Here is an 11,086-nt window from a genome sequence, read left to right on the forward strand (position 1 = left end):
TTTTAAATTATAATTTACTTTCGCTAATATTATATTGTTACACTGTGGAAGGTTTCTTAAATTTCCATGAATAATTGGCAAGAATTTGAACTCCTACAAAGACACCTACTGAGCACCTTACGCACATTTAGAGAGGGAAAGCGGCAGAGAAGTTAAGAGGCAGGTTCTAGTGTCAGACCTCTGCTCAGACTCGGGCCTTGGCCCTTGCTCCTCTGTGATCTTAGGAAAGATGCAGCTGCCTCTGGACAACAGAGATAGTACTCTCCTGTTTCTGAATGTTAAGGTGATTAAAGAAAATACATATAAAGCACCCACCACAGCAGCACATGGTAGGCGATCAATAAGTGTTACCCGTTATTAATATATACAATTTGTAGAATTAACTATGCTAATGATATAAATTATAGCACACGGAAAGATAATGCATGCATGTGTGTTCTAAACTAGCCACAGAAAAGCACTTTAGAATTGGCACCCCCCGAAATATTAGTCTTTATTTTGGGTTTCCTCAAGTTGAGAATTCTCCATGAAGGTTTCATATGTAAGTAGATGCTTATTATTCAAATTATATCATTCTACTTTTGCCACCATTTTGGAGGTACCTGCCACTTTTTAGAGTCTCATGGGAAGCCTTAGGTGGGAAATCTTGTGGCATCTTCCAGACAGTGTGAGAACTGTTGATTGATGCGAACTGCATATGTGAGACCAGACTGTGACAGCCTCAGGAGATACACAGGTTGATAGGCACTAAACACCCTGCTTCTAGTAACTGGGACCCCAAAAGAATGTAGAGTATTTGGGGAATATGTGTTTGTAGATAATGCCTGTAGAATACTTATTTAATATAAAATCCATTCATGTGGTTATACACACCTTGGGTTACATAAGCCTACAAGTTCAGGAAGGTTTATTTTAGCTGGTAATTGTTAAAAGAATGGCATACCAATAGAATTCAATTCTAAAATGCTCACATTGATAATCTATGGCTATACTTTCTAAACTTTAAATTTTTGTGTTTTTTTCTTGACATATTTAGTTGTTTTAAGGTTATTAAAATATTTGTTTTAGCTGCTACCGCTCCTGGTTAAAATGAGGACTAGCACGATATGTTTGGGGAAAAAACACTCTCTTGGGTGTCAAAAGAACTGGCACCTAACTCTGTGACTTTCAGCAAGGTCACTTCACTTCTGTGAGGATCTTGAAAGGATAAGGTTTTTTTCATTCATTAAACAATTTTTGTTTTGTTTTTAGAGGAGCTGATTTTCTCTTTTTCAAGTCCAACATGTTTTGATTTTAATTACTACATTCACTTCCTTTTGTGCTGGGTGAAAAAACAGTGTAAGGGAATTTAGAAAAAATTCCATACCCTAGAGCTCTTGAGCCACTGAGTAGGTAATGAGCCAGGGAGAAAGAGAGCTCAGAGCTTTCTGTAATGACAACTAAAAATACAGTGCGTTGGTTGTATTTTTTATATATATACTTAGCTGAGGTGTACATAAGGAAGAAAGAGTGATGGCTAACAGCTCAGGGTTTGGAATCACCATTATGGGTTTTAAATCCTGGTTCTACCATTTACTTAGTATTGGACAGTGATTTAATCTCCCCGAGCTTCAGTTTCCTTGTTTGTAAAACCCATCTCTTAGAATTGCAATGAAGAGCAAATATGGAAATATGTGTAAAAAGTATCTTGGCCCACAAAAAATCCTAGTACAGTGAGCTGACAGTAATAACTGTTACTATCGTGGACACTTACTCAAACCACATCTATATGGATTTGGAAGAACAAGTAATGTTTACTTTGCAAAAACAGGTTCTTCTAATTCTATTGTTAAGTTTCATCACATTTTACTATAATTATTTGCTTAATGTTTGATGATCTTAGACAGTAAGATCCTTGAGAATGCCTGTGTCTCTCATCTACCTTGAAACACATGATTAGCATAATACCAGTTTACCAGGTTAGGCTACACCAGCTCCCCATGGATGGCAAATCAAGTCAACAGGGGTTGGGGAGCTAGAAAGACACGAATAGAAGGTGAAAATAAGAGATGTTCCTCAATCCATTCCCTCAGGATTACTGTGAAGATTACAGGGCCAAAATATGAAGGGAGGTATGCAATTCATCAGAACCAAGTTTCTGGTTCTGCTTCTCTCAACATGAAATGAGAGACATGAACAATAGCCTGCAGCCCCAGGCAGAACCAAGTGGATAAGAATAACTATATCCAATAGTTCAGAGTACATTTTAATGCCTTAGATTTTATGGGTTGGGGGGAGGCGGTTTAAGTGAGTAATCGGTGTGTTAATGTCTGTATAGAAGTACATTTTCTCCTGTTACTTGTTTTCCAGATGTTCATTCAATTACATATATGAATTAAAGTCATGCAGGCTTTTGATTAGTCTTATCAGCTGAGCAGAATATCTTGAGAAATGCTCCAAAAACAGTATTCTAATCTATAAGATGAAGTTCTGTTCTCAACCTGATGATCGTGGATCTGTGTGGTGTTAAGTAGATTTACAGCTTTTCAGAATAATGAAGACCTTTTGGTAATTGTAACAGCTCAACAAAGAGGCCACACCGTGAGTGGGAAAGCTGGTCTAGGGCCAAGAGGATATTGTTAACATAGGACCTACAACAGATCATCCAAAATTTGGATAACCTTCCAAGGTGTTGAAGTCAGCTTCTTAGCATTACCAAAAATGAAGAAAGTTTTCCAGGAGGAGACAAAGCTTCTCAATCAGTGTCAAAGGAGGCGTGATCCATGACATATTGACTGGATATTATATTTGCTCTCTCTCAGTCCTGTCTCTCAATAATACAAGTCTGGTTTTGCCAGATCATCCACACTGGTAGGTGTGAATTCAGGTCACTATTCAATAAGTCTACCATACATGTCTTTTAACAGAATGAAAGAAAAGTCTCTGAAAGAGAAAGAACCAAGTCACGAAAGCCCTCATGTCCAAATTGGTAAAAATTATTGGTATAAAAATGGAGTTTCTTAAAGGCTTAAAGTCTAAATTGGTACTATTACTAAATGTTTGTCTTTGACACAATTCGCAAAGAATTTAAATGGAAATGATATTTTCCTTGGAATAGAGTCCATATTTAGTGACTTATAAAAAATGAAAATATATTTAAAAACAGGAATAAGTGAACAGTTTTTAATGTAAGCTAAACTTATGATTCTAAAACCCCTTCAGAACGTTTCAAGATGCTTAGATGTATGTAAAGACATAATTCCTGAAATTTGAGCTGCCTGCATAATTTATCCTCTGATTTGTAACAACACTGTGCTCATGTTTGTATGCTCTTCTAAAAGAATTCATAGTGCTGAGCTGTGGTTTATGATTTCTTTCACCTTCACTCTTAATTGACCACTATTAATAATTAGAGACTTATTTTTAATCAGCCGTGGTACCTGGCACTGGCATCCTATTTTAGAAAGCTAAATAGTTTATGGAAAATCTCAGAATGTTTCTTCCAGGGATATTTACACTAAGAAACACTAACATAGTTTCAGAAGAGAACACAGCCTAAACTCTGGGGGCATGAGGGGCAGGAGGAGGATAGAGAAAAATAGAAAGCGTCATTAAATTATAATCTTATAATATTGTCCTCCAAGTAGATATTTGCAGTATGCTTATTTCTTTAGTTGCAGTAACAGGAAGAGAATGGATTTAATACGAGCTTACTGTAGGACTTTTAGACAGAGGAAGTCAAATGATATGTACCTACAGCTTGGCACTATGCTTGCTTTATTTGTACAATCTTGTTCCAACATCATAAAATCAGGGCTAATTGTGGAAATCCAGGATATTCTTTTTTGATGTATAACAGGATATTTAATGAAGGACTCTTTTATAAAACTACCAATTAAATACTCCTGAGCTGGCCAGCTCTCTTCTTTTTCACCTGTGTACTTCCCTGTTTTTTTTTTTTCATACAGACTGAAGGTTTTTCTCTCCACTTACACCAGCCTTCTTTTTCTGTTGTTACCTCTGATGGAGTCAGTTGAAGTTTGAGCCTAGTCAGGGCTCTAGTGAGGATGAGGTGCTTACAGGTGTTCCTCGGTTCAGCTATCACCTTGATTTCCCAGGAAAGGTGACACTAGAGTGAAGAAAAAAAGGGATCGCGGGGCAGCATGTATTGTGTACATCACCCCTTCCCAGTTGTAAATGCAGGCCGTGAAATTGCCTCTGTAGTCAGCTCTGAAAGTAGATGAGTGGACCATAAGTCCCTAATCTTATATAAGTGTTGCTTCCTGCTCTAAGCTGGTAGCTGGTTAAACTACCATTGCTACAACTCAAACCACAGCAGAAGGCCTGCCCATGCCTGGATGGGAATTCAGACATGGTGACACAGCGTGTAGAAAGAGATGAGACAAAGCTCAGGACAGGCACAGGCTGCTTACACCAGATGCTATCAACATAATGGTGTGGCCTTCATACTTAATCCTGGCCCTGTATCTGGTTCTGGGGGTTGGGCTGAGGAGGGAGCCGACCTTGGCACATCTTTCATAACCTTACTTCTTACTTTCTCGTCTCCTCTGTGGATTCTGTATGAGCAAAGGGGATCCTTCCTACTCTGACTTCCTTTTACAATGAAAAGCCCCTTTAGGTAGGGAATGGCAACCATCCATTTTTTCCTTGCAGTGGCAGTCTATGGGCCAAAAAAGTTTGAGAACCACTTCTTTATTTCAAAACAAAACAAAACCCCCACATTCTTCAATAATAGGATTGGCAAACATGAGAACACACATAGCTCCCTGAGGTTTTGCTTTTCTTTTCCCATTCATGTGTTTCTCTGGGTGAACGCTCCTCCCCTAAAAAGATTTCCTCTAGCCCTTCATTGTGATTTTTTCCTTTTTCATTCTCGGTAGCATTATTTGTGCCTTTGTGTGATCTCTCCAAGGCAGGGGTTGTCTTGTTTATCTTTGCATCTGCTCCAGTCATCAGTAGAGAGGGCCTGCCATCTAGGAGAACCGTAATAGCAATCTGTCATTAAATGATAGTTATTTTTTATTCATCTCTCTCTAGGTTCGAGTGATAAGTAAGATAATACAGTATCACTGACCTTTTATGGGCACTATAGAAGAGGGAAAACTTTTTCCCCCTTTACTCTCCTAGTTTCTCCACTAAGGCCCTGTAAATTAGACTGACAAAAAAAAAAAGCTATTACCATGTGCATCACACATACATATAGTAGCACCCAGTGAGGAGTATTGGGGTGGTTAGAACTTGGGCTTCTATAGCATCTTAACAAAAGAACGATATTTGCAGAAAAATGACAAGACAAAGTAAAAAGACTTTGAGCTTCTAGGGGGCAAATAAAGGGAAGGCAGATATGTGGGAGAACTAAGGGAAGAGAAGGGCTACTTAGTAAAGTTTATGAAGAGTTTCTGGTGCCATCTCCAGGCTGTCTACAGTTGTCTCTGGTGATTCACTTCTGTCCTCTGTGGCAGAGAGTGCAGAGCAAATTTATGTCCCGGTTTTAGGCAAATAGGGGAGGGCAGAGAGCTTTTCTTATATCTGCTTCTTCTCAATTGCCTTTAGCTCAAAATAATCTTTATGCCAAAATAGCACCCTGCACATGATTTGCACACGGCAGGTGCTTAATAAACATTTACTGAATTGAACTAAAGTGAAAGCAAAGGCAACCTTTCCTTTTCTAACTGGAGTCTGCCCAAATAATTTACCCTGCATGACAGAATAAAGAGATGCAAAGCTTTGTGCGGTTCAGGCAGAGCCCAGAAGAAAGATGCTGGCTGAGCCAGGAGGCCTGCGCTTCAGTGTCTTTGCTTCTGCTTTACCTGCAGGGATCCCTTCCTCTTCCAGTCAGGATGTTGGGGAGATATAATTAAGTAATGACTATATCAACACTTTGAGAAAAGTTTAAAGCGTTATATAGATACAAGGTGTTATTACTTCCTGTACAGGCTCCAATAGTAAAAATTTATAATGAGCATTTAGTAAATGTTGACTGGTAGTGTTAAATACTGTTTACCCTCCCCATCCCATAAGTAAGCCATAATACTTGTGTAATACTTCCTCACAGGTATGAATTAGGAGCTGCTCTGTTTATTGGATGGGCGGGAGCCTCACTCTGCATAATTGGTGGTGTCATATTTTGCTTTTCAATATCTGACAACAACAAAACACCCAGGTACGAAAGAGACAAAATGACCTGTTACAAAGCACACTAGTCTAAATTATTACATGTGGGACAAACTGTAGATAGTTCATTTGATTCTTAGAAATTTCAAAAACCCAGAATTGGGAAAGGTTAGGAAAATATAGTAAATATAATATTAAATATAGTATTATGTTCAATGGAATATAGTTAATTATAGTTCGTGGAAAAAAAAAAGAACTCATCATTCTTCCACGCCAAAGCTATTTGTGTAAGTAGAAATATGAGTCTAACTATGGGGCCTCGTCATAATTTTCACAGCGGCAGAAATTGCTGGTAAAGGTCATTGTAGTCCCCTATGTTTCAAGAAGATGAGTTTTAAATAATAGTTTTGAAGGAGAATAACTGAACAAATGAACAGGCCATTTCTTCTGCAGAGATTCTTTGTCATACTACTTGTTCAGAAATGACTGAAATATTTCTTGGGACAAGAGAGAGAGAAGAAAGCTAACTAAAAGTAATCAGGGAAAGACTTAAACTTAGCAATAGGGGGAAAATGGTTTCTTCCCATTTTTGTTTGCCCTGCTTGTAAAATAGCATCTACCGAACTGTGTTTTGCCTTTCAGAATGGGATACGCATACAATGGGGCCACATCTGTCATGTCTTCTCGGACAAAGTATCATGGTGGAGAAGATTTTAAAACCACAAACCCTTCAAAACAGTTTGATAAAAATGCTTATGTCTAAAGAGCACTGCTGCAAGCTGTGTCTTGAGTTTGTTGTAAAAGTGAACTGTTCACAAAATGATCCCATCAAGGCCCTCCTATAATTAACATTCAAACTATTTTTAAAATACGGATTTGAAGAATTTGTTGATTGTATGGATGTAAGTGTTCTTACATAGTAACATACTAATCATTTTCTGTCATGGCTTTCTATAAAAAAATAAACAGGTTATTTACAGAATTTGTATATATTTTTTATATTTTTAGAACATGTGTTTAGCACTAAAGGGTCAGGAGATATTTAACAATGTAGCCTTCTTAATCATTCAGATATCGCAGTCTTTGTCCCCCATTCCTTATGGTTTTTCTTTCATATATTTAACAGAAGATACATAAGGAGTGGTGTCCTATAAAGCGTATAGGGGCAGTCTGAGACTATTTCTCAAAAGATGTTTGGGTTGAATGGACAGTTACTGGCTGCATAGAATTTACTTCTAGTTTCTTACACCTCTCTGTCACCACCGTTAATTCACAGTGACTGCTCAAGGAAGGGGTGATGGGGTCAAGACGTTATCACCCATTACCTGACATGTCCACCCTAAATTACTGCGTAGGCCTCTCTGATACAGAAAGCAGATTTGGGGGTGAAGCACCAGCAAGAGCTGAGCTAAAAATGCTGGTCATGGCTGACTTTGAAGCCAGCAAAGGAAATCCTGGAGCCTGGGTAATACCTGCCTTACTCAGAACCGACAGGCCAAGTTCTGGCATCTCTTAGGTCCTGTGTGTGGAACTAATTGGATCATAGAGAGATTTACCAGGTTTCAAGATACATAAGTTGCTCTAGTGATTTCTAAACAAAGACTGATTTACTTCAAGAGGCACCCCTTTTACCACCTGCCCATAAGGACAGTAGTTAGTATGCGCCATCCACCATGCTGAGCACTTCCCATACCCTGACTCATTTCGTCCTCACAACCATCCTCTGAGGTAAAGTACTATTAGTGACTTAGTTTAAATACTGGGTGTACTTAGCAGAAGTTTATCACGCTTCCTCAGCCCTTTTCATGGCAGACCCAGAACATGAAACAGAACCAGTTTAAAGCCTGCTTTTGTCACTTTCTAGTAGTATAGCCTTTGGCAAATTACTTAATCTCTCAGTTTCTCACATTTTTAGGATGAAGATTATAATAATAACTATCTCAAAGTTGATCTAATGATATTAGCTAATAATGCATATTTAAAAAAAAAAAGAAAAAAAAAAAAAAAGAAAACAAGCCCAAGTAGCTCAATATCTGTGGACTGACTGAATAGACATAGTGGCCCGTGTGCCTTCTTAGGCACAGTATGTTTTGTAGGTTGCTTATCTCTGTCCTATTACTACATGAAAATTTGATTTGGCGTTTATTAAAGCTTTTAGAAACTTACATATTTGCTTAAAATGGCCCCGTGGGAAGTAAAGTTTTGTAAACAGGACAGGGTACGGTGGGTGGGTGGGCAGGGATAGAAACAGATAAAAAATTGTTCTAACTTTAGATCCGGATGTTACATGCCGTAGCCGACAAGGCAAGCTCGAGACCTCTAGCAAGACAAGTTTAACTCAGAAATCATCTCTAATAACTCAGCCACAGTCACAATGATGTAATGGAGGGCTTTACTTGAAAGGTTGACAAAACGAAAAGAGATCCAATACCCAACAAATCATTTAGTTAAAATGGTACTTTTTTGGGAAACAGTACAGATAGCACCACAAAGTTTAAAAAATGCAAAAACAGTTTATATGAGCTTTCTGACCATTGACAATGTTATTGTTAAGAAAAGAACTAAATTAGTTTTGAGGTATTTTATAATACAGGTTGGACATTTTTAAAAAGTGATAAAAAAAAGCTACACACACTTAAGAATTCAGTAATGACTCAATCTTTTCTATTCGTATTCTGTTAAATTAATTGACATTTAAAATACCTACATTTTATTCATAAAATATTCCAGGTAAAGATTATGCTGCAGAAATGGTATTTAAAGTTCTAAAATAATTATTTAATAACAACATGCTTACAATGGCTCAAAGCTGCCTATGGTAAGGGTATTTCTGGAAAACGTATTTAACATGGGCCTAGCTATATTTTTATAATTCTAAACTTCTACATGAAAAATAAGCAATCTACCCTTAAGATTTCACTGATTCCACTAATTCAATTTTAAGGATACTAACAGAATTTTATAATAAAACACTTCCAACGTGATAATGTACATAGGAAAGATATTTTAAAAGTTTAATTCAAACTAAAACGGGATATAATTTTTTAAAATTTCACTTAAAAATTAGTTGGAAAAAATAAATACACTTAAACACTAGAGTACCATTCTGAAGAAAAAACTTTTTATGACCTCAATGACATGTTATATTTAAGCAGCAGACGTCTTAAACACCTTTATATGCTTCAAAATACTGTTGACAGTTTGTTTTTCAGTACCGTACTAGGTGCTGTAAAGGGACCCTTGTTCTTTGAATCAGCTTGTTATTGTGGGAAATAACTGTAAGGCAGGAGCATTAGAATCTTGTTGGCAGATTACTGAAATACTGTGATACTGAAATACTGTGATACTGAAATACTGTTGGTAGCTGGAACTTCCGACATGTGGGACTACAGTTAAACATCTGAAGAGTCACTCCAATCAGTCACGGTTACTAAGCTGCTTTTTAATGTGCTTGATTCATCTTGAAGTCCTGTGGAGGGAGAGAGAGGAGGAAGAGGAGACCCCAATGATTAAACAAGCATATAGTCCAGTCTGTAAAAATCCATAACTTCATACTGTAATTTATCCCTTAGTGTCTAAATCTGTTCACCAGTCCCCAACCCCAGCTCTCGCAATCTGTGTAGGAGATTATAGTGCAATCTGACCACGATAGGGCCACATCCTCTAAGATATTCTCCCAGGACCCTTGTATGGAAGCTTCCACCTGGCATCCCCTTCCCTGCATTCAGCACAGGGTCTGGATGTTGACAGCACCCAATTTGTTTTCGTTGTTATTGACTCTGAGTGAAAGGGTGGTAAAAAAAAAAATTAATTAATTAACAAGCCAAGTAGGGATTAAATGGTAAAAATAGATTTTGTAGGGTAGATGAGCCTAAATATGAAGTTAAAAAGTGCCTTGAGCCACTGAAATACTGTGTTGCAGAGACTTCCACTTGAGTTTGACTCTAGATAGGTTTTTTTTTTGAGGGCTTGAGGTCATGGCAATGGGAGAAGAGAAAGGAAATGTACTCAGAGAGTCTGCTTGACCCTATGTACTTATAGAGTCACCGTAACGTAAACACAGTTTTTTGGTTTTTCAGATATTAGAATTGATCTTTAGTACAGGTAACTTAATGATGGTTATAGAACAGAAGGTCAAGGTTATGACTAGACAATGTGAAAGTAAAGGTGTAGCTGACACACGGTGGCGGTGAAGGGTAGAGGCAGCAGCAATGATTCACTTTAGAAAGTGCGATAGGCAAGAGACACAGCTGCAAATGGAAAGAGCAAGTATAGAGATTAATGTGTGTTAATTTAAAATTACAAATAGGGGTAGAAAAATACTGAAGAGAGAGCATGAGAAATGTAGTGAGTGAAGAAAAAGCCAAACCCTCGTCTGTCATAGCAGGACATCAGCGGTTGATAAGTCTAGAAATAGTGCTCTAACCTCATTACTCGGAGACAGGGAGGTACTCATCAGAGGCACTACTATGGAATTGTTGAGAGGTGTCATGGAGAAGCCCTCTGTACGACTTGAGTTTCATCATGTGCATTGTTATTACTTTTATAAAAAAATATAAATTACACTTTCTGATTTTAAAAATTTAATGTATCAAAGGTTAAAATACTGGATTTATCCAGACACTAGGACATAGCCAGAAACAATTTCAACTAATGGCTTTATTTATAACTCATCCCACTGGCTACAATGCTATTAGAGAAATCGTCCTTCAAAGAAAATAAAGAAAAATATTTAATATATTTAAACAGAATAAGATGGGAAGAGTGCCATAAGAATGGCCCCATTCAAGGCACCTACATGAAGAGTATATTTATATGAGCATCTTCAAAAACAAAATTTTGAAACATAAAATTTTTTGAAGACTAAAAACTTTTAAACACTAAATATTAGGCCTAAAATTAAATAAAAATAATTAGTAAATATATACAAATTAGTAAGCTGTACACATTCAGTCCCTGTTAAAATAAAATA

At 37.3% G+C, this 11,086-nt stretch overlaps 2 protein-coding genes across 4 annotated transcripts in view; one reads left to right on the forward strand and one right to left on the reverse strand.

Annotated features, from left to right (window-relative positions):
• Positions 1 to 8,041, forward strand: part of CLDN10 (claudin 10) — a 107,640-nt gene extending 99,599 nt beyond the window's left edge. For all 3 annotated transcript variants that reach the window (XM_011355494.2, XM_011355495.2, XM_011355496.2), the window contains exons 4-5: positions 6,056 to 6,163; positions 6,757 to 8,041. In XM_011355494.2, the coding sequence (XP_011353796.1) occupies positions 6,056 to 6,163; positions 6,757 to 6,877 (229 nt within the window). In that variant the 3' untranslated portion in view covers positions 6,878 to 8,041. The remainder of the gene's footprint in view (positions 1 to 6,055; positions 6,164 to 6,756) is intronic.
• Positions 8,042 to 8,489: 448 nt separating this feature from the next.
• The window catches only part of DZIP1 (DAZ interacting zinc finger protein 1), a 51,537-nt gene continuing 48,940 nt past the window's right edge, over positions 8,490 to 11,086 (reverse strand). The window contains exon 18 of the mRNA XM_023528015.1: positions 8,490 to 9,583. Within this exon, the coding sequence (XP_023383783.1) occupies positions 9,507 to 9,583 (77 nt within the window). The 3' untranslated portion in view covers positions 8,490 to 9,506. The remainder of the gene's footprint in view (positions 9,584 to 11,086) is intronic.

The sequence above is a fragment of the Pteropus vampyrus genome, unplaced genomic scaffold (genome assembly GCF_000151845.1).
Source record: "Pteropus vampyrus isolate Shadow unplaced genomic scaffold, Pvam_2.0 Scaffold21, whole genome shotgun sequence".
Classification (NCBI taxonomy): Eukaryota; Metazoa; Chordata; class Mammalia; order Chiroptera; family Pteropodidae; genus Pteropus; species Pteropus vampyrus.